A 25205-nucleotide genomic window follows, 5' to 3' on the forward strand; every position below is an offset into this window, starting at 1 on the left:
GTATATTTAGATTCATGCATTTAGGAAGTTGGACTATTATTTATTTCTCCTTGTAAACATAATATGTAATTAATTATATAGTGTATAAATATTATGGATGCTGAGTGCTTTACTCACTCAAGCACATTCAGAACACTCTGATTTCTATTTTTCACAATTTGCATCACTAGAATATCAATGCCGGATAAGTTCATATATAAGTCATTGCAATCTAATAATTCAGATCAGAATTGATTTTACAATTCTCAATTTTTTCTCATTGCAATCTAATAAGTCTTTTTATGCAGGTTGACGCGGGTGTTTTTAGGGATGGAGTTGTGGCATTTGGATGTGTATTGAAGAAATACAATATGTCAATTGACCTTGCTGCAAGTAAAAGGGAGAAAATCCATGTCGCACCGGAGGTTGCGGAAATCCTTGCCATTCGTTGGAGCCTTCAGTTAGCAAAGGAATTGAAGCTGAATTGCCTTATCATCCAGTCAGACGCCCTCACTGCTGTTGACTGCATCAATGGTATCGTAGAAGACGCGGTTTTGGAGCCTATTGCAGCGGATTGTCGTTTCTTTCTCAGTAGCTTTTCTTGCGCTTCTGTTATGTTCATTAGAAGGACTGATAATGTAGATGCTCATAATGTAATTAGGCTTGGAAAAAACTTTGCCTCAAAAACTTAAATTAATGGTTTTCCTTCTATGGAGCCAACTTTGTACCCTTGTGATCCTTTTGTTTAATGGAACTTTCTTTTCCCATAATATATATATATATATATATATATATATATATATATATATATATATATATATATATATATATATATATATATATATATATATATATATATATATATATATATATATATATATATATATATATATATATATATATATATATATATATATATATATATAAGTCATTGCAATGTACTAAATCAGATAAAAACTGATTTTACAATTATCTCAATTTTTTCTCATTTCTATTGATTCAAGCAAGATAGTATCACTGCTGCAGTATGCTTAATTGACTTGTTGAAGGTATGCTTCAATAACCATATCAACTCTCTTGTTTCCGTACTTCAATATTGCCTCCAACTCAGTTATGAATTGAAATAACAATGAATGTGTTTTTGTGTATTGATTCAACAATTGCTTAGGTGTGTCTCTCACAAAGGTGTAAAATGCTTCTGCGTGTTGATCCCTCAATTTGATAGCCCCAACATTAATAACATATAAAAAGAAATTGATAAAATATTATAGATTTAATGGTTGCGTTTGGTAGAGACAGTAATAGAGACGTTATATGGATGATGCAAGTTAATTTCGGGTTTGTGAAGGAGTTTTGGAATGATATCAAGGCTGACTTCATGAGATGTATGGTAAAGTTTCATCTAAATGGTAGAATAGTCAAAGGGGCTAATTTCTCTTTTGTGGTGTTGATTCCAAAGAAGAAAAATCCGATGAAAATTTCAGATAATAGGCCTATCTCTCTGATCGGGTGCATCTACGAGGTCTTATCGAAGATACTGGCACATGGCTCTCTCAATTTTCTATGCCATGTTCATTTTAAACGCCAAATGTAGATCATCATCATCAAAAGCTTTGTCTAGAATAAAATTTCTACAGTCTAATTCAAGTTCTGCATTAACACTTGATGGCATTTTTTATTTTCAAAACCAAATCATTTATCTTCCTTAGTACTGTAATAACTTTTTCATGTTTATCCTTTTGTGTTTTCAGCAATTTAATAAATATATTGTCGATCATGTTGTAAGTATATCTAATCATCTATCTTTCACAAAAATTATTAACTATTTAGACAATGATAAAAGTTTCTTCTCTTTCTCTTGATATCACATACACTACATTTTGTTAATAAATCAATTCAAACAAGTTTCTGTCATATATACATCTTCCAAAAAACTAGTGTGTAAACAAAATATATCTTGGCTGCAATTATATATTTATTGCATTTAAATCCTACTGAGTTTTAGAATGTTGTGTCTTATTAAAGTTCTCATTTGAATGATGAAATACACTTTACACTGAAATAATTTAAAATGATGACATAATAACTAAAATCATTGAGAAAACTCTATATCAAGAACAGAAGGAAGCTAGAGGTTTAATCCTGGAAATTCAAAGGCTTAATAAGTATCTGTAACATTCTTGATTTTTGCTTTCTTTCCTCTCATGAGGTGTTGTAAGCACATTGGAAGTTGTGTTAAGCTATGTTATTATTTTGAAATTTTTAATGCCAAACCCTTTCAATAGAATATGCGATAGCAAAGCATGGGAAAGAAAATGCAACCTCTTTAAGATTTTCAACTACAGGAGCTATGTGTTGCGATTCAGAATTTTCATGAACCGATTTAATGTATTCTCCAACTTTGTTATTTGCTATTTAAGAAAATATCCTTCAACTTTGTTGTAATGTGTTAGAGTTTTGGTGGTACAACTAGAATGAAGGATGTCTCTGAAAACTTGGATTTGTTTGTTACCCCTTCCATAGTTGTTATTTTGATACTAATTTCGGCCTCTTCTATTCTGTACTTATTAATTAGGTGGCCGGACAACAAACAGTTTGATGATCACTTAATTAAAGCCCACACTTAATGCAGAGAGAAAACAATACCAAATCCCAAACGTCAAGAAATGGCTTGGCGATGTGAAACATGCTATGTATGAGGCTGACCAACTCCTGGATGAGATTGCCACTGCTGCACCGTTGAAGAAGATGAGACTCGAATCTCAACCTTCTACTAGCAACAACTTTTTCAGCTATGTTTCAGCTTTTATTAATCCGTTTGAATCGCGGATCAAAGAAATGATAAAGAGTCTAAAACATCTTGCAGAGCAAAAAGATGTGTTGGAATTGAAAAATGGAACGTGTGCTCGTAATGAAGTTGGTGTCAGTTTGAAACTTGTAGAAAGATTGCCAACTTCATGTTTGCTGGGTGGATCAGACATATATGGTAGAGATAATGACAAAGATGAAATGATCAAAATTTTACTTTCAAATAATGGCGGAGGCAACCGTACACCTGTATCCAGCATTGTGGGTCTCGGTGGGATGGGCAAGACCACCTTTGCTAAGCTTGTGTACAATGAAAGTAGGATTGAGGAACATTTTGAACTTAAAGCATGGGTTTATGTTTCATAATTATGAGATATTGGATCGAACTCTAGTATTGTCGAAGGGTAGCTTCTTGGTTCGACAGTTCGACAGAGTTAAGCATGAAGTCGAAGGATTGTTCACATGCTGGTGTCGAAGTGTGCATGCTGTAGTCGAAGATGGGTCTAGCATGCAGATATCGAAGATGTTAGAGTTGTTAGCATGTTAAATTAGGTTTCAGTGTTTAAACCCTAATTTGTTAAGTTAGCTTGTTTATTAAGTTGGCTTGTGTAATGGGCCTTGCTGAAAAAGCCCATTAGTTAGTATGTTAGGTTTTATTATAAATAGCATACTAGTCTCTCATCATTGCTAAGCTGCAAATCCTAATTTAGGGTGAGAGAGGTTATTTGTTATTCTTGTAAACTTGTAATCTTGTTTTAAGAGAAAGTGAAAGAATAGCAGTTATAACCAATTCTTGTGTTCCTCTTCTTCCTTGTCCTTTATTCTTCCTTGTTTTATACTTTGTTCTTGGCATCATTTTTCACAACAAATTGGTGCGGTGAGCGTGGAGAAGATGCCTTCAACAAAGTATGAGATTGAAAAGTTCACCGGAGTGAATGATTTCGGTCTGTGGCGCTTGAAGATGAAAGCCCTACTGGTTCAGCAGGGTTGTTTGGAAGCGTTGAAGGGAGAGGCAGCCATGAACGCAGAATTGACGGCAGCGGAGAAGACGAATATGATCGAGAAAGCACACAGCGCAATTCTGTTGAGCCTTGGTGATAAGGTTCTCCGGCAGGTATCAAAGGAGACGACGGCATCAGGGTTATGGGTGAAACTTGAAAGTTTGTATATGACCAAATCGCTGGTAAATCGACTCTACCTGAAGCAAGCTTTGTATTCATTCAAGATGATTGAAGACAAAGTATTGGCTGAGCAGTTGGATATGTTCAACAAGCTGATTCTTGATCTTGAAAATATTGATGTGAAGATCGATGATGAAGATCAAGCGCTGTTACTATTGTGTTCTTTGCCTCGATCACATGCTCACTTCAAAGAAACTCTCTTGTATGGAAGGGAGTCCCTGACGTTTGAAGAAGTTCAATCAGCCTTGTACTCTAAGGACTTGAATGAACGAAAGGAGCATAAACCTTCGACTGTTGGCGAAGGTTTGGCCGTTAAAGGAAAACTCTTACGAAAGGATGGTAAGTTCGACAAGAAGAAAGGCAAAAGCCAGTCGAAGACTTACAGTGGCGAAGCATCTGGCATTCGATGCTACCATTGTAAGAAGGAGGGTCACACAAGAAAGGTGTGCCCTGAACGCTTGAAATATCATGGAGGTAAGGATAATGGGAACGCTGCCATTGTTCAAGATGATTTCGAATCATCTGATGTTCTTGTGGTTTCAAGCAGTGACTCTAAGAAGGAGTGGATTATGGATTCAGGTTGCACTTGGCACATGACTCCAAACAAAGACTTGTTCGAGGAATTATGTGATCAAGATGGTGGATCAGTATTGCTGGGAAACAACAAGGATTGCAAGATTGCAGGTGTTGGATCTGTGAGATTCAAGCTCCATGATGAGTCAATAAGGTTGTTGACTGAAGTCAGGTATGTTCCTGATTTGAAGAGAAATCTGATTTCTCTTGGTGAATTCGACAAGAAAGGATATGTTTTCCAAGGAGAGAAAAGTATCCTAAGAGTCATGAAGGGTTCGAAGGAAGTCTTGAGAGGCGTGAAGAAACAAGGCTTGTATACCCTTGAGGCTGAAGTTGTAAGTGGTTCGACAAATATTGCATCCACGAAACCTTTGTCGAAAACAGAAATCTGGCACATGAGATTGGGCCATGTCAGTGAAAGGGGTCTGGTCGAATTAGGGAAACAAAATCTGCTTGGTGGAGACAAAATCGAAAAGCTGAAGTTTTGTGAACCCTGTGTACTTGGAAAATCTTGCAGAGTGAAGTTCAACAAAGGCAAACAAAGAACACATGGATCCCTTGATTACATCCATGCTGATCTTTGGGGGCCTGCAAGGTGTCCATCACATTCAGGAGCAAGGTATTTTCTATCCATAGTAGATGATTATTCCAGAAAATTATGGGTATTCATCCAGAAGACTAAGGATGAAACTTTTGAGAATTTCAAAAGTTGGAAGACTCTGGTTGAAAATCAGACTGGCAGAAAAGTCAAGAGGTTGAGAACCGACAATAGCCTTGAATTTTGCAATGAGGCATTCGACAGTTTTTGTGCTGCCTCTGGTATTGCAAGGCATAGAACTACTGCAGGTACTCCACAGCAAAATGGTTTGGCTGAAAGGTTTAATCGAACTATTTTGGAGAGAGTCAGATGCATGTTGACTAGTGCCGGTTTAAAGAAGGTGTTCTGGGCTGAGGCTGTTTCGACAGCAACATATCTGATAAACAGATGTCCTTCGACAACGTTTGATATGAAGACACCTGAAGAAGTTTGGTCGGGACATCCACCAGATCTCGACAAACTGAGAGTATTTGGCTGCATAGCCTATGCTCACATTAGGCAAGACAAGGTCGAACCTAGAGCTCTGAAATGCATGTTCATGGGATACCCTGAAGGAGTCAAAGCTTATAGGCTATGGTGCCTAGAGTCAGGTCACAGGAGGTGTATCACCAGTCGAGATGTAGTTTTCAATGAAGCTGAAATGGCTTTTAAGAAAACTGATGATGTTGGTCGAAGTACAGAAACATCTGACGAAGAGCTGGAACAGGTAGAGATTCCTGTTGAGGTGGAGCATGTTGATGCTGAATTGCATATCCCAGATGAAGTCGAAGAAGAAGCAGAAGATGCTGAAGTTGAGGAAACTGACGATGACTACCTATTGTCGAGAGATAGGTCGAGAAGAGTCATCAAGCCACCTCAAAGACTTGGATATGCAGATCTTATAACTTATGCCTTAATCTCTGCAAGTGAGGTTCTAGACGAAGAACCTAGAGACTATAAGGAAGTTATGAGGAGTCGAAATAAGACTGAATGGCTGAAGGCCATGGATGATGAGATGAAATCTCGTCATGATAATCATACTTGGGAACTGATCAAGAAACCTGATGGGGCAAGGTTAGTCAGCTGTAAATGGATTTTCAAAGTTAAGGAAGGAATTGAAGGAGTGACGTCGAAAAGATACAAGGCAAGGTTAGTTGCAAGGGGTTTCACTCAGAAAGAAGGTGTCGACTTCAATGATGTGTTTTCTCCTGTTGTGAAGCATAGGTCCATTCGAATGTTGCTTGCCATGGTGGCACAGTTCGATCTTGAACTGGAACAGATGGATGTGAAGACTGCGTTCTTGTATGGTGATCTAGATGAAACGATCCTGATGAGGCAACCTGAAGGGTATGTCGAAAAGGGGAAGGAAGATTATGTGTGCAAGTTAAAGAGATCTTTGTATGGGCTGAAACAATCTCCTCGACAGTGGAATAGGAGATTCGACAAGTTCATGGCACGCATAAGTTTCATTAGAAGTCAGTTCGACCACTGCGTTTACTTCAGATTTCGACCTGGTAATTCATTTGTTATTTTGTTGCTTTATGTGGATGATATTCTCATAGCAAGCAACAGTGTTGAAGATGTGATGAGGGTGAAGGCTGAACTCAATAAGGAGTTCGATATGAAGGATCTGGGAGCTGCTTCCAGGATTCTTGGAATTGACATTCGGAGAAATAGAAAGAAGTCGAAGATATGCTTATCTCAAGAGGCATATCTACGGAAGATTCTTGAAAAGTATGGTATGTCGAATTCGAAGCCAATTGTGACTCCAACAAACCCTCAATTCAAGCTGAGTATTGATCAGTGTCCCAGTACTGATGTCGAAAGAGTCTATATGAATAGCATCCCATATGCTAATATAGTCGGCTCTTTGATGTATGCTATGGTCTGTACTAGACCCGACATAGCTTACACAGTCAGTCTTGTAAGCAGGTACATGGCGAATCCTGGAAAGGCTCACTGGCAAGCATTGAAGTGGATTTTAAGAAGGATATGTCGACTCTGATTATGCAGGTTGTATGGATTCTAGAAAATCTATTTCTGGATATGTTTTCACTATGTTTGGCACTGCAATTAGTTGGAAAGCAACACTTCAGAAGGTTGTTGCTCTATCAACCACTGAAGCGGAGTATATTGCCCTAACTGAAGCTGTGAAAGAAGCATTGTGGCTTGAAGGTTTTGCGAAGGAGCTGAAACTTCAAGGTCGAGGTATCACTATTAAATGTGATAGTCAAAGTGCAATACACCTGTCGAAGAATTCAGCCTATCATGAGCGAACTAAGCACATTGATGTGAGGCTGCATTTCGTCAGAGGAGTAATCGAGCGTGGAGAAGTCCAAGTGCTGAAGGTTTCGACTGAAGACAATGCTGCTGATATGATCACCAAGACATTGCCGAGTTGCAAGTTTTTCCACTGTATGCAGTTGATAAAGCTGCATGAAGAAAGCTAGTCTGTTCCTTGACGTTGTAGAGTTAGGTCCAAGGTGGAGATTTGTTAGATATTGGATCGAACTCTAGTATTGTCGAAGGGTAGCTTCTTGGTTCGACAGTTCGACAGAGTTAAGCATGAAGTCGAAGGATTGTTCACATGCTGGTGTCGAAGTGTGCATGCTGTAGTCGAAGATGGGTCTAGCATGCAGATATCGAAGATGCTAGAGTTGTTAGCATGTTAAATTAGGTTTCAGTGTTTAAACCCTAATTTGTTAAGTTAGCTTGTTTATTAAGTTGGCTTGTGTAATGGGCCTTGCTGAAAAAGCCCATTAGTTAGTATGTTAGGTTTTATTATAAATAGCATACTAGTCTCTCATCATTGCTAAGCTGCAAATCCTAATTTAGGGTGAGAGAGGTTATTTGTTATTCTTGTAAACTTGTAATCTTGTTTTAAGAGAAAGTGAAAGAATAGCAGTTATAACCAATTCTTGTGTTCCTCTTCTTCCTTGTCCTTTATTCTTCCTTGTTTTATACTTTGTTCTTGGCATTGAATTCACAACAAGAATCTTTTGATGTTGTTGGACTCACCAAAGCAATTCTACAGTCATTTCATTCTTCTGCAGACGATGAATTCAAAGCAATTATCAAGTCATTTAATTCTTCACTAGACGATGAACATATTTTCAATTTACTCCAACAAAGACTGCAACATGTATTAACAGGAAAAAAATACTTGCTTGTTTTGGACGATATCTGGAACAAAAATGCGGAATGTTGGGAGCAGTTACTTCTTCCATTTAATCATGGATCTTCTGGAAGTAAGATTATTGTGACAACACGTGACAAGGAGGTAGCAAATGTCCTGAATTCCACCAATATATTTGATTTACATCAACTGCAAAGAAGAGATTGTTGGAGTTTATTTGTGGCACATGCGTTTCTTGGCAAGAATGCATGTGAATATCCAAATCTTGAATCTATTGGAGCGAAAATAGTGGACAAGTGCGGAGGGTTGCCTTTAGCTGTGAAAACATTGGGCCAACTTTTGCGGAAAAATTTCTCTCAACATGAATGGATGAAGATATTGGAGACTGATATGTGGCGTTTATCAGATAGGGAAAACAACATTAACCCAGTTCTAAGATTGAGTTACCATAAACTCCCGTCCAATCAAAAGCGTTGTTTTGCGTATTGCTCTATATTTCCTAAAGGTTATTCCTTTGACAAAGGTGAATTAATCAGGTGTTGGATGGCAGAAGGTTTGTTGAAGTGTTACGGAACAGAAAAAAGCGAAGAAGAAGTGGGGAATGAAATTTTTTGTGATCTAGAGTCAATTTCATTTTTCCAAAAACCGCTATTTCATTATAACACCTTTGTCATGCATAGTCTTGTGAAAGAATTAGCAAATTCAATTTCAGGAGAGTTTTGTATGCAAATAGAAGGTGCTAGGGTGGAAGGTATCCTTGAAAGGACACGTCACATTCGGTGCTCTCCTCAATTAAACTGTGTTGATAAATTACTAGAGTCAGTTTGTAAACTTAAGGGACTACGTAGTCTAACACTGAAAGGAAATGGAGCTATATCGATAAACAACAATGTGCAACATGATCTGTTTTCAAAACTAAAGTGTTTGCGGATGTTATCATTTAGATATTGTGTCATCTCGGAACTAGTTGATACGGTAAGCAATTTAAAGCTTTTGCGTTATCTAGACCTTTCTTACACTAAGATTACTAGCTTGCCTGATACCATTTGTATGTTGTATAATTTGCAAACACTCTTGTTGCGTGACTGTTATGAATTGACCGAGCTCCCTTCAAATTTTTCAAAACTGATCAATTTACGTCATCTGGAACTTCCCTATTATATAAAGAAGTTGCCGAAGCATATAGGAAGTCTAAGAAATCTCCAGGCCTTGCCTTATTTTATAGTGGAAGAGAAGAATGGATCTGATCTTAAAGCGTTGGAGAAACTAAACCATCTTCATGGAACAATTCATATTAAAGGATTGGGTAATGTCATTGATCTTTCAGATGCTGCAACAAGCCTTATGAAAGATAAGAAGTATTTAGAAGAAATACATATGACATTCGATGACGGAAGAGAAGATATGGATGGTTTAATAGTTGAAGGCAATGTGTCTGTCTTGGAGGCTCTTCAACCAAATAGCAACTTGAGTAGGCTCATCATTGAGAACTACAATGGCATTATGTTTCCAAATTGGATAAGAGGTTGCCATTTACCCAACTTAGTATCTCTTAAACTGAAGTACTGTGGTTTATGTTCTCATTTCCCGCCACTCGGGCAGCTCCCCTCTCTCAAAGAGCTTTCTATTTCAAACTGTCATGGAATAAAGATTATCGGCAAAGAGTTCTACGGCAATAACTCAACAAACGCTCCGTTCAAGTCCCTTGAAGTTTTGAGATTTGAGACAATGAACAGCTGGGAGGAATGGCATTGTCTTGAAGGGTTTCCTTCGCTTAAAGAGCTTTCTATAAGAGATTGTCCGAAATTGAAAAGAGCGCTTCCTCAACACCTTCCTTCTTTGCAAATACTAAAGATTTATAATTGCAAAGCGTTGGATGCAACAATTCTGAAAATTGATAATATCATAGAGTTAGATCTACAAAGATTTGATCGGATTTTGGTAAATGAATTGTCGTCTAGCTTGAAAAAGGTGGTCCTTAGTAGAAATCGCTACACTATGTTTTCCCAAGCGCAAAACTTATTCAACAGTCTCATTCTGGAAGAGTTGCATTTGGATTTTAGTGGCTTTGTAAAATGTCCTTCTTTGAATTTGCATTGCTATAATTCTCTTTGTAAACTTTCAATGGTAGGATGGCGGTCTTCCTCCTTGCCTTTTCCACTGCACTTGTTCATCAATCTTGATTCTCTCTGTTTGTCTGATTGTCTAGAGCTGAAATCTCTTCCTATAGAAGGTTTGCCTCCCAACTTGACATACCTTGAAATACGCAATTGCCCGCAGTTGGAATCCTTTCCTATTGGAGGTATGTCTTCCAAATTGAGACACCTTCAATTACACAATTGCCCAAGACTACTTGCTTTGAGAGAGGAGTGGTGTTTGCTTCAACTCAATTCCCAAGGTTGATAAATAAATTGTCCTTCATGGAAATCGGTTTATTGAGATCTCCCAAGCGCAAAACTCAATCAACAATATCATGTTTGAGTTCTCTGAAACATGAGACTTTGGAAAAGAAGCACAATCGTCGTCCGCATCAACCAATTACAAGGTGAGATTTTTCGATTCAATGATTCAGCATTTCTATTTTTATTGTTAGGAACATGTTTATGATATTAGAACCTTCAAAAAGGGGACATGACTTTATATTTATACAAGTATTTCTGAATGTCTTCTTAAGACAATCATGTTTTTGTAGGACTTGAGAAAAAATCTAAAGAAGAACATACTTTTTGCATAACACTGCCATCGCAAGAATATGAGAAATATATTATAGGTTGAAAGATAAAGTGCACAGAAAGTAAAGGAATTAAAACACTGTGTTTCCAAAGATAGATTTGTTGAAATATATATAGACTGTGGAGGATGTATTTAAGTTCTAGAAAGTTGGAGTATATTTTTAGTTAGGAGTGAGCCTCGAAATTTAAATATTCTACGTTTTGTTCTTCGCAAAAACTCTTGTTTATATGAGTCCTTCAACTTTAGTCTAACACTTCTTTCAGCTCTTTCTAATATTCCTTCATTTCTTATGACATATTGAAATGTCTTATCCCCATTGTAGTCTTAGAGTCATTTTAGTCCATTTTATCGATATGATTCTTTTGTAACCACTAACCATTGTAGTATTTTTTTTCCTCTCATCTGCACGATTATTATAGTCCATTTTGTTTACGAAGAAATATCTTTAGAAATTTCACTTGTAATATCAATACAGAGAAATGAAATTGCTCTGACGGTAAAGAAAGTTTTTTTTTAAAAGGTAATTATAACACCTCAATAATATGCGTCTAGAATCACAACATTGTTAGCTGAGATTTTCGACATACCTCGAATCTCAGTATATCAAGAAGAAAATTGAAGAAATACTTAATAGAAATTAGATGATTCTATTGGTGTTTTTCGACAAACATTTTGGAGGATTTTTCGACATGATTGTTTCAATGCATGTGTCGAAGTTCCTATGCACGCAGTAGTGTTTGAGACTTAGTAATTTCCAGAGCAAAATGAAGATCATTTCGACATAGTCAATTGGAATGCAGAACATGGCTAAATAACTACTTTTTTGTCTTAACTACGTTGGAAGGACGCGTGGAAGCAAGTTTGAAGCGAAACGCATAAGGGTTTCCTCTTGTCTGTCATCCCTAAATCCGTAATTAAGGATTTCCTTTCGTCCTTAAACTGTAAAGGTTTCCTCTTGTTTGCGCATCATTAAACCCTTAGGGGTTTCCTTTTGTCAGTCACAATCTTTAAACTCTTAGAGGTATTCTCATCACTCATTATCCCTAAACCAATTTGAATTTCCTTAGGTCTATCTTTATTCCTAAGTACACATTGCATTGCATTTCCACGAAAATATTTAGCATACCTTAAAAAAAACACTTTTCGCATACCCATGCATTTTCATATATCAGTATACATGCACACATAACTCATAATTCTTTTCACCTTCACCCTTATACAACAGTCATCCAGCTAGCAGGTTTCCCGATGCTTACAAATGAACTCAAAGAATACCTCAAGAAGCTATGGAGGAACTCATGAAAGGAACCCTTGAAAGAAAAAAAATACAAAGTCCAAGACTTATTAATGACAAGAAGTTTACTTTTGAAGCGAGGATCCCACTGATGAACGGCCGCCCTACCTTGACAAGGACAAGAACTTCAAGAAGCTCTCCTAAATTCAGTGGGTCAACAAAGAAGCCCACTACTAGGATCATTAGGCTTTATCATTTGTAATTCCTTTGTTGGTAGGTTTGTATTTGTTCTAAAGTTGTACTATTTGATTAGTAATTCAATAAAATGAGCATGCATGTTTTTGAAATAAATCCATTCGTATGCACTCTTTCATTTACTTTCCATATCCGTAAATATCAACGCTTTTCCATTTTATTTTTTCAACTGTTAACAAACTTTGAGGGAGAATGATGTAAATAAATAACTTAATTTGCTAACGTATGATTTTAATAGTGAGACCTGACTGACAATGTAAGGCATTATTTCACTTCCAAACACTAGAGAAATAAGGAGTTAATCCGTAGTCAACCCCATCGAGCCAGAAGTTAGAGTTCTTCCTATTTTCTAAAAAAGCCTTAATCTTAACTAGGGGCCGGGTAGGTTTCAATTAACTCAATAATACATTCTAGTCTCAACAGAATCATTCTATCTAAGCAAGAGGTTTAAGCACATCCTCATCCCCGTATAGATCATCCAAGATCGAGGAAGTAATGAACATAAAGCTCACAACATCTTCTTCCTCACATACATCATCCAAGACCGAGGAAGGAATGAAGATAAAAGCTCACAACAATTTGCATGGCAGTCACAACCTTCCTTAATCAAAAGAAAAAAAAATCTCAAAAGCAAAAAAAATTCAAGATTTGTTTCAAAAATAAAAAGAGCCCGCTAAGTAAAAAGATCCAAAAAAAATTGACTTAAACAAAAGTTAGGGCATCCAGATGGACCAAAAAATGCAAAAGAACTGGTCCATGCCAAAATAGGGATTAAAAAGCAAAAAATAAAAAACGGGAACAAGCTTCCAACGAAAATGGGTGACTGCCATCTCGAAGAACTCGTCAAATGCTTAAACCACTATATTTACCTCTATCTTCATGACAACAAAAAATTCTCTTGCAGACTAAATGCATCTATTGCGTTAATTGAACTTAGGAATGTATAACATCAAGAAGAATGAGGTGGGTTTAAAATCAAATTTGTGCCTTATATCCTTTGTTTCTTAAACCGTGAATCAAACCACATTACAACCCTTAAAAGGCTTAATTAAAGCTAGGTTCACTATGAAAGCATACTAAACAAAATTGTGTTAAACTAAATCCTAATGTTTGTTAAGTCATTGTTGACCACATTTTCACCTTCATTCGTACTCATCCACCATCATACCATATCTGTTTTCCATAAATAACTTTTAATTTCAAAACTTGCAAGAATATTGCATTATAATTATTTTTCAAAAGGAATAACTTTACTCGCAAATCAATACTTAGCATCTAAGATGTTTCAACAAAGGTTTGATCGAGAGCCAATTTTTTCAAGAAAGCTCCTAACTAGGAGCAAGTCACTCAAGGGACCCCCTTATGTTAGAGGAGAAAATTCTTTCAATCACAGGAAAGTCATCTGAAATTCCTATTCACTAGGGTCAACTCATTACAAGAATTGGTTAACCTAGGTCACGTTTCCAAACATCATATGATCAGGGACAAACCTCTCATGATTCAAGTACTGATGTAGACCTTGTGTAACACCCCGATTTTATTTACTAGTTGTTTTATTATTTATTTATTTTATTAATTATTATATGATATAGTAATTAATTAAATTGTGTGATTTTATGAACATATATGTTATGTGTGTTGGGTTATTGGGTGTGAAAATAATATAATGAGTAATTGGGCCTAATAATAATGTTAGGAAGAGTATAGGTGGGAGTATGAGTTAGTAAGCCCATTAGTGAGAAAATTACATTAGTAGGGGTTTTAACAAAACAAGAGAAAATAGAAAGTTAGGAGAAAGAAGAGAAAGGAAGGGAAGATAAGAGGCAACCTTAGAAGAGAACTTCATCTTAGGTAAGAGTGAGTTTTTTATATGATTATGGGGTATATGATGTATGTAATAGGTAGTAACATGTGTAGAATTTGAGAATTTCTAGGTTTTGAAATGTTAGGTTTTGATGTGGAATCCATGAAATTGATGATTGAATTATGTTTTGATGTTAGTAATTGATGCTATATGATGAATACATGTTATTATGCTTTTAATCTATGAACTATGGTTGTTTTGATGTGTTTTGTGGAAGCAAAATCGTGGGAAAACAGAACTGTTCCGTAACACATTTTTCTAGTTTTTCATGAGTGGGCTTATCGCGGTCTGCTATGGGAATCATGCCCTTCACTGATCCAACACATCATCATGGATACAACATCATCAATGAATATGAATGAATGAAAACATACATGAACATACTTATACCATCGTCAAGTCTATGAGTAACATCATCAAATACTCATTTCATCATCATCATCAACAACATCATCATCAAAGTATGTTTATATACATTAGCATCATTCAAATACAATCAATCATCATCATCATCAACATTAAAGAACATACACGTGTCCATATCAATCATCATCATCAATAATAAAGAACATACATGTATCCACATTATTCCAAAACATAACAATCATCATCATACAATTCTCAACAAATCATCACATCATAATGTTTTTCAAAACGACATCTTATATTGTCACATTTCATCATATATGTCAATAATACGTCATCCATCCAACAAACAAGATATTCACATCATACTCACATCATCACAAAACTATCTCATAAGATTCATCATACCAACAACCAAATCATCACATGAATCATGTTTTAAACATGGTTTGTATCGTTACATCTCATCTTATATATCCACAACACATCATACATCAAAACAAGAAAATGTGGACAAAATAAAATCAAGATTCTGCTCATTTTATTATTATAACACAAAGAATATTTCATAAGCTTCATCCTGCTCGAAACGGCACTTAAAACAGACCAACGGTTCAAAAGTTATGCATCTTTACATTTTTCAAAGAAAACAATTATCGCTACAGTACGAGGCGCCACACACAGTCCACAACGCGCAACGAATAGAAAACACGCCTTCGCGGCGCAAACAAAGGTTCGCAGCGCGAAACGAGAAAAGAACTACGCCTGCGCGGCGCCAACCTACCTTCGCGCTGCGAACTGGCAAAAATCAGAGATCTCAATCGCAAATGACAGCATACGAACCTGAATCCAAAATTCCTCAACCTCGACCAAATCGATTCAAGTTGATCAAACAACACAAAACAGCCACACAACATATATCATACACACATATAACATATATTATGCATCATCAAACATCATACAACACCAAATTCATGGAATTCATCAAAATAGATAATTATCAACAAACATCCCCAAAATCCCAACTCTATCATATGACTCAATTGACATGAAATAATATATCTATATCAGTCCTATTATCCATAACCCGATAATAGATGTTAACCGGAAGAGTCCCCCCTTACCTTAGCCAAGAATCTGGACTTTTCCTCTTCTTTTCCATCAAACCCGTAAGCCTCTTTTCTTCACTTTCAGCAAGAATTCTCAATCTTCAAACTCGCTTATCTCCCTCATCGAGAACCTCCCTGACACGAATTAATATATCAAATCGAAGGAAATTTCGTGTAGAATCCGAATCTTTGAGAATTACTTGATTTGGAGTTACGAGCAGAGAGTTATGACATGATTTGTGAAGGCTGCCAAAGGGTTGCGGAAATAGCTTTTGCCCATGAGTTCTTCTTCTCTCCCTCTTAGGTTTTCTTCCTCTATTTCTCAATTTCCTCTTATTTTCTTGTTTTATGAAAACATAACATAATTTAGTAATGGGCTTCTTCACACTAACACCCCCACATTACTAACTCCACCAATGGCCCAACACTACATTTTATTATTTCTTACCACATAATTCCAATAAAATTCTAATTCAAATTAATTAATTTAAAACTTAATTAAATTAATTAAATAAGAAATTTTGGGATGTTACAACTCTCCCCCACTAAAAGATTTTTCGTCCTCGAAAACATACTTCTAGTGAAAAGTTTCAGATAGAGCCTTTCATCTGACTCTCCAGTTCCCATGTAACATTTCCATCAGTCGATCCTAAAAATCAATCTGACATCACCAACAGGAAACACATCTCACGCATTCAATTCTCGGCTCTTGCGTCGCATTTGACTACCCAAAGGTGTACTACTCGTTATACCTCCAAAAGGTTAACAACAATAGAACATTGAGATACAACCCATACAATACGCCCAATAACTGAATAATATAATTACACAACCCGTGGTATGATCACACCTGATCAACACTGCAGCAATGCATTCCATATACGAACGTACCAACCTGAAATACACTTTCCCATTTGCGCGATAAAGTAATACATATACTTTTCACCAACTACTTCCTTCAAGAAACTCAATAATCGTATTCTTCATACCATTGATTTCCAATTATCTGACTTCTCTTAAGTTACTCCATCAATTATCCAACACTTTACATTCTGCTTTCGCCGCACTACTCTAGTTACTCGTTACCACCATCATTACCAATTAGATTTCCGAGTTACACTGAACTCTGGTCCTCTTTACTCATTCTTTCAAGAATCATTCTTTACCATCCATGGTACTAATTTACCACTCAACAATGCTTACTCGCATCCAAAAATAAATTCCAGATTTACTTCGTCCATTAAAACACTCCAACCATCGGAACGACTATACACAAGTAATTATAATCACACTCATCAGCCTTAATATACCATCGCTTACAAAATAGCTCAAACTGAGTCTCGCTGTTTTCTAAGAATTAAATCAACCTCATCCTTCTTAGAGTATAATCCCTTATTATATCTGGAATCTACAATAACATCTTACAACAGCACAAAATTATTATAGCATCATATGGTATCAACTCGTCGTCTTAACTTCGCCGAATATATACTCGTTAACTACGTACAACCATAATAATATATTCATCATCTCGGTAATTATTCATCATCTTGGTAATTATTCCCATGAGTAGTACTCATGACACTACTCCACATCACACTTTCGCTGCGTGACTCTGATTACTCGTCTTAACTCATTTGCCCATCATGTTGCACTCTTCCATATTCACTTTTTTATAAGTTCACACATCATAGTGAGTAATTATTCTCACGGCTTAGTATTCATCACATCTTAAACCATTAAGGTAACAAAACAAGCTCATCTCATTTATATGATTTCTGTCTACTACCAACAAGAGATTAAGGGTGATCAAGTCCTCAATTTGTCAATAGATAGTCGGTAACCATATTTAAGCATAAACCGTCGTTACCACATAATAGTGTCCTTTCCGAGTTTGCACTCAAACTCATTAACATCGTCATAGTTCAATAATTCACTTTGAGTCTTTACAACTCGCACACTTCCCTCTCATTGGATCTTAACGGTGAGACACCAACGTCCAAACATTTTTAAAAAAAAAATCTTCTTCATAGTCACTTAGCATCACACACTTGTTAAGTACTTCCAAACTTCATAATCACTAATATACTCGTATATTACTATTCATCTCGTTCCAAATCAAAATCCTCATCTTAGAAAAAAAAAACGCGACAACATTCATAACTCGTAGTTTTACTCTAAATCCCATGACATCTTTCGCGCCCAAATATCCTTCCACTCGAAATCTCAACAAAGTCTTCCTCACATCAATAGGTGTCAGAAATTTTCTACAATTCTTCTTTTATACATGTTGTTGCTTTGGCATCACAAATATGACTTTAACCGTACTAAAACTTATTTCATCTTTACTACTAATTCACTCTTCACTAAAATCCATCGGCACTCAAATCATCTTTATTATCGAACATCTCATCAACCTATTAATCAACAACATGTTCTACTCAACTTCGTTTCAAACAATCGCGATAGTAGGCATTCTTATTCAACAAGTTTCACGCTTCCTTAACCGACTTCATAATATCTTCTCATAGGATCAATCTATTGTACTTATAACTCTCTCATAATGTAGAACATAATCTCTCCTCTTCATAGGTTCAAACGGCACGTTAATCCGACACTCGGAACTCAAGATATGAATTTTCCAATCGTTGTCCGCAAATCCAACACCAACATCATGCAGCGAAACTCTATACGATGTATCCAAAACTCCTCAATTGATACATTTTATTCCTAAAATTTCTTCTCAACAAACCTTTTAATTATTCCTTCAATCCGCTCAACTCTGACACTGACGTCTCGTTCAATACTAACCAACAAGTCTAGTTCTAAGAACAAGAGTAACCATAACTTCACCTCTTTCCAACGTCATTCTGTCACAATTAATTATGTTACAGCTTGTTATACCCCAAAATTTGCCCACATATTTTTCAAGAAAACTCCAATCTGAAAATTAAGGGTCTCATATAATCATGGATTTTTATTTCAACAAATATCCTGACATATGAAATACTTAGTTTTTAGAATTTTTCTTATACAGTAATTTGGCTTGCAGTTGAATTTATTCTTACGCAAACACCAAATACTGTTTATTACTTCACACATGCTATTTATTTATTTACAGATAAATGGTACTGACACAATTGGTACAGAGTTAAATCTTTTTGCAGGCGCAGAATCAGGAAACTCAGACTGTACTAGTAACAAGTAGATTATTATTATCTTTTGTTTCCCACTAATTTTTGTACTATATTCCATTATTTGCAAAAAATCTTTTCAAATCTCTTTTTCAAAAAACAAATCTCTCTTTTTTCCAACACTATCATGCACTTTCTTTCAAATCTTACTTCCACTCAAATTTTCCTTTTGTACGGAATCACATCATTCCCCAACGTCTCTTTCCTTCTTTCCATTCTATAAATACCTCTCATTTCCTTCCATAAAATCTCACATCAAATTCTAATTCATTTCTCAAATTTCCACTTCATAATCCATCTTCTCTTCTTCAAGAATGGCAAAATGGATAGAGACACTGTCTCTTGCAGTCATCACCATTGCTACGGTGATCATGACTTTTTTCTGCCTGCATAGTCCTGAAGAGTGTGGACCTGCAATGGTTGCACTCCCAATCATCTACATGTTATTGTTCATAGCATGGGTCATTAATCGTCATTCTTAAAATTTGTCGTATTTCTTATTTCTTAAATGTACCGTTTATTCGTCGTACTGTTCAATATAGTATGTGATATTTGTACTGTCAGTATTAAATGTTGTACTATTTGTCATAATATTGCTTAATTACTAAGATAATATTTTGTGTGTTTTCTGCCAGTCAAATATTTCTATTTCTGTGCATTAAATGATTTTCAGGGTTATTATCGGTAATTTTGCCCGCGTACCGTAAATATTAGTTATTTATTATGTCTTTGTTTTTCTAACAATTTATGTAAATAAACTTTCATTTTTCACATAAAAACATAAAACAAAAACAACAAAAAAGAAAATTAACTTGGACTGTTGATTTTTCACCCTAACTGCTGTTTCAAATACCTGGACAGTCAGTTGACAGCCAAACTGCTGGCAGTACAATTCTCAGGGTTTTTGTACCATCAATCAAATCAATCTTTCATAATTCAAAATTCCAAGATATTTTGTGCTAGAAGTCCTCTGAATATCACGCGATTAGCAGAGACTCAACACTGCACAAAAATCAGGTACGCTTAACTGTCTCCTACACAAACAGTCCCTAATCAGGGTTTTTCTTGTTTTTACAGGAGCAACAAGTTTTTGAGAGCTCAAATGGATTTCATACACATCCATATATCTCAAAGTACCATCATACAAATTTTCAAACTTCAATTCACTCAAACGCACCGTCAGCAGCTCAAACAGTCAACAGACGACCCGTTTGACCAAAAAGTCAACAGACAGTCAAAAATGAAATTTTTTGTCAAAGTCCATATTTTGTCAAAGGATTCATCATTTGATCATTGTATGATCATAATTCATCAAGGAAAGATCAAAAATCAACAAAACCCTAAGATTCAAAATTAGGGTTTTTGCCTGAAAAGTCAACTCAACTTTGACTGATCATAACTCTCTCATCCTTCATCCAAAAAATTCAAACCAAAGCTCATTGGGAAGGAAATTCAATTATCTTTCAAATTCCATTGATCCCATGGTCATTGGATTCACCATTTGAAAAATATGACCAAAGACATTACAGGTCATTTTCAAAGTCAACAAAAAGACACTTTTTTCAAAAGGACACACAAGGAGCTTCAAAAATCATTTTGACATGAGACCAAAGGCATTGGTTAGAGGACTCTTTGAGGTTTCCAAAAAGTGCAAGATCTCCTTCATATGACAAAAATTGAAGGATTTACACCTTGTTAAAGTTGGCTAAATTTTGGGAAAATACATAAAATCAACATTGCTCAAAAATGTATTTTTTCCAAATGGGGCCAAGTTTTCAGCATTCAAACATCATTCCCATGATGTTATGGGCCTCCCACGACCAAGACAAGGCCCATACCATTTTTTACCCATTTTTGGCATAATTTTATCTTATTTTAAGATTAAATTAAAAAGAAAAATGGAAGAATAATACATAGCTTTAATCTTAAGCTAAAGCCTCCACAATTGACTTAATTATGCAGCAAGGAAGCTGCAAGGAAAGCCTAGAGCAAAGGTGTGGAGATCAAGCAATGGTAGCTTAAGTTTTAAGCTTGAAAAGTCAAGATTCCAACAAAGCTCATGAATGCTTCTTAGCTTATTTTTTAAGCACTCCAAGGCTTATATAAAGGCAAGAATATTTCAGCAACAAAGGAGCAAGAGGGACCACGAAAATAGCAAGGGGGTATCAAAGAAACACACAAAATTCTCAAAAAAATACCTAAACACTTGTAATTTTCGTTTTCTTTGTATAAGCTCCTATCAACTTCAAATAAACACTTCAATCTTCTCCTAAATTATTATTGAACAGGTTCCAACCAATAGTCTTGTTTGTTTGTACATAGAACATACATATCTATTCTTCCATATTCCATTAAAACTTCCAATTTCAATATCTCATGCTATAATCCTTTTCAAAGTAATCTAATAGTTTCTATAAGTTCCCAACATGAAATAGAGAAGATCCAACGTGTTACATGTGAGCCATACACCCTAGAGCATCATATGCCATTTTTGAACTCTAAAGATGCAAAGCTTTCGTTTTCATAGATAGAGTGGGTTTTAATCAAAACTAACACCACCAATGAACTCCCAGCATGCCATTTAGTGGATCTGGGTTGTTCTTGTTGATTTCCTCTCACGTTTTTGCAGGTTCCTAAAAGCATGGAAAAAGCAAGGAAAATCCGCAGGTAATGTTGTAGGTAAATCCGCAGCAAATTCCATAGGTAAGTTGAAGAAGATGATGAATAGTGATGAGGACCATTTGACCGCTCGCGTGGCATATCCTCATCTTTCTATTCGCCAGTCAGCTTCAGTGGGCCCCATGTTGGACTCTTAAATTCAGACTGATCCATTGCTGCACTCCTATCCATGCATACCATGTTCTCTTCAAATCTGAGCCACATGATCAATCTCAAAGCCTATCAAACGCACCAAAACGCGCAGCCATACCATGTTCCCTCATAAACTCTCACACCTGATTATTACCTTTATATTTTTATTTCTATTTTAATTTTCTTTGCAAAATTATTTAAAAATAGTTTTAAAAATCCAAAAAATACACAAAAAATATTTTTAGACTTCTAAAATAATATATTATTTTCTGAAATAAAAATATTTTATTTTTCTTCAAAATTTCAATATTTTACATAATTAATTAGTATATATTTATATATTTGCTTTTTAATTATTCTAACCAATCAAAAAATCATAAAAAAAATTGTTCTTTATATTAAATATTTGTCTATATATTATAAACTAATTTTGTACATATTTTGAATAATTTTCTTTTTAAGTTTTAATTATTTGTATAATTATTTGCATAATTATGTTTTAATTAACTTAAATCAATTTCAAATCAATTTCAAAAATTCCAAAAAATTAGTTTTGTTTTAAAATTAATTGACAAATATTTTTGTACATATTTTAAACTTAATTTCTAGGTTTAAATCTATTTTTATCTTTTTTCTTCATTTTAATTTAATTAATCATGCATTAATTATAATTAAAATAAATCATAAAAAATCCAAAAACATGCCTTTTATTTTTCTTGCAATTTAAATTCCTAGATAAATGTATAGGATGTCAAATTGATGTAAATAGGCTAGTTTACATTTCCCGCACAATCGATGTAATAGCGTAGATTTACTTTCCGCACTTTACATTTCCGCATTTTACTTTCCAGCATACATATAAACTGCGTGTATGTCAAAGATAAAATTGAACCGTTAGATCACTAACTTCAAAGATAAATATCTGAATCCAATCACAATCACACTTGCACCTCTTCAGGTAATCCCTTTTCATTCTTTCAAAATCAAAGTCAAAATTCCACTGTTTTGAGTACAAAATCGAACCTTACTTTTATATCCGGTGAAAGGATAGATTTTTAAAGGAAATAGGATAAAGACCTTACAACTCAGGGTAGACCTCCTAGTTTGCTTGCTCAAATCAAAACAAACAAAATTCTCATACACTGTTGATTTTTCAAAACTTTCAAAAAAGACAATACTTTGTATACATCCAAACACGGGTTATTACAAAGTTAACGTTCTTTACAAAACATCTTTCGAAAGATAAACAAGCATTTTGTATACATCCACACACGGATCATTACAAAATTCAATTCACAAAGGTATTTGAAACCACATATGAGCAATTTCAGAGCAATTGAAAAGTGATCGAAAAACAAGTGAGCTAAGCAAACTTAAGAGCCCATGGATAACCATGGATACAAAGGGTGCTAACACCTTCCCTTTGTATAACCTACCCCCTTACCCAGAATTTCTTAAAGGTCTTTTTTCTGTGTCTTTTATAAACCTTTCCTTAATTGGATAAAATAAAAGGTCGGTGGCGACTCTGTGAATTTTCAAAAATGCGAAAGCATTAAGCGACAAAAAAGAGTCAGTTCACGTATCTCTACAGATCAGAGGTATGGCCCGGTATTAAAAAAAATCGGAGGTCCACACAGCTGCTGCAACCATTTTTATAACAAGGTTCATCTCGTTAGCTTTCCGACGTTTTAAACGGAACTCAAATCGGGTGTCCAGAACTCCAGTTATGAATTTTCGAAGTTCTGCAGCTATTCAGCAATTTTCCTGCGTTTTGCTTACGGAAATCTCACTCCAAAACTCATTCTTTTCAACTCGATCACATTCCAAACAGCCCCTTATCACATTTCTTCACTTTCAAACATTCTTATAACTTGAGCAACATATCCCATCACCGAAGTGCGATTTCTGAAACATTACGACAACAATCCTCTTTGCAACTTGCAGCTGAACCTCTTCCGAGACGTAAGGCTACTCAACTGACAACTTCGCAGCCCCTCAGCAGAGCTAATACATTGCAACTTCCTAATCTCCATCTCCTACAAATAATCATCAATTGCATATAATCATCCTCCCTCAAGATGCTCAGATTTAATTACCTGCCAAGTCCTAATTCCAAGTCACCTTCAATTAGGGATGGCAACAGGTCAGGTCGGGTGCGGGTTTCACACTACCCAAACCCGCACCCGAAATGGGCACCCGAACCCAAACCCAAACCCAAATACTGTTCGGGTGGAAAAACAACACCCACGCCCACACCCGCTGGGTTTCGGGTTTTTTCACCCAAACCCGAACTTGTAACAAAATACACAAAATACATTTTTCCTACAACTTTCCACAATATATTATATATATATATATATGTATGTATAAATAAGCGGGTGTGACTTCGGGTTTCGGGTGCGGGTTTCACACTACCCAAACCCGAACTCGAAATATCGGGTGGCACCCTGTCGCTACCGCGAAAATTAACAGAGTCGCCACTAACATATTTATCCTGAAAAGGAAGGGAATGCCAGAAAACCACAAAACAAAACAACGGTCTCACGACCAGAGAAAAAGGGTAAGGGAGTCGGTTACGCGAGGGGAAGGTGCTAGCACCCCTCGTGCCCATCGTACTCGATGGTATCCACGCCTGTGTCTAAAACTATGGGTGTGTAAGCAAACTACGCTAATCTGGACTAAAATGAATGCAGAATGTAGGGAAAATAAAGGATTATGCTCGCACGGGCCCTACCCCGCTGCCTACGTATCTGTTTTGCAGAATCAGAGCTACCGTAGCTCGGCTAACTAGTTTCTGTTTGTTTTGTGTTTTTTAGGTGAACGAGTTACATTCACACTCCGCTGCTCGACCTTTGGAGACTTATGCTGGGAATGGAGCGGAAATAACAAGCTCTTAAGAAAAGAAAATCAAAGAGTGTGGTTTGTGTTTTAAAAGATGCATGAGGAAGACCTAAGCTAAGGGGGAAAGCTTGCTACCTAATGTTATCATACGAAGGGTGCAAATCTAAACTAAACTAACAACCTACGAGAAAAAGGGAAGCACACAATAAGCACACAAACGAGCATCCGCTCGTAAAGCAAACAAAACCAACGGTACTGACCGAATGGTAGAAAAGCGGTCCCGCCATAGCCAAGGGGAGTAGCTCAACCCAAGTCAACCAAGCATTAGACCTCGTGAAAATGATCGGGCCATAGACAAGAGGGCGGACCCCTCTCAGCAACCAAGCCGTCACGGATCATAAAGGAAAACGGTGCGTGCGTACACCGAGCATCAACGTCGAGCGACGCGAGCTATAGGAAAGGCGGGGGTCCGGCTACATGAACCCTTTTCCTGACATACTCGATAACAAGATCTTGTGCAGGTTCAGAAGCAAGCAACGCG

The 25205-nt window shown here is 36.0% G+C and overlaps 1 protein-coding gene across 1 annotated transcript; it reads left to right on the forward strand.

Moving 5' to 3' along the window:
* Positions 1 to 350: 350 nt before the first annotated feature.
* Positions 351 to 10792, forward strand: LOC131659801 (putative disease resistance RPP13-like protein 1). The gene is made up of 4 exons (XM_058928936.1): positions 351 to 632; positions 1731 to 1764; positions 2612 to 3149; positions 8110 to 10792. The coding sequence occupies exons 1-4, from the start codon at positions 351 to 353 to the stop codon at positions 10655 to 10657; spliced, it is 3402 nt and encodes a 1133-aa protein (XP_058784919.1). The 3' UTR covers positions 10658 to 10792.
* The last annotated feature ends 14413 nt before the right edge of the window (positions 10793 to 25205 follow it).

This window comes from Vicia villosa, linkage group LG3, assembly GCF_029867415.1.
Source record: "Vicia villosa cultivar HV-30 ecotype Madison, WI linkage group LG3, Vvil1.0, whole genome shotgun sequence".
Classification (NCBI taxonomy): Eukaryota; Viridiplantae; Streptophyta; class Magnoliopsida; order Fabales; family Fabaceae; genus Vicia; species Vicia villosa.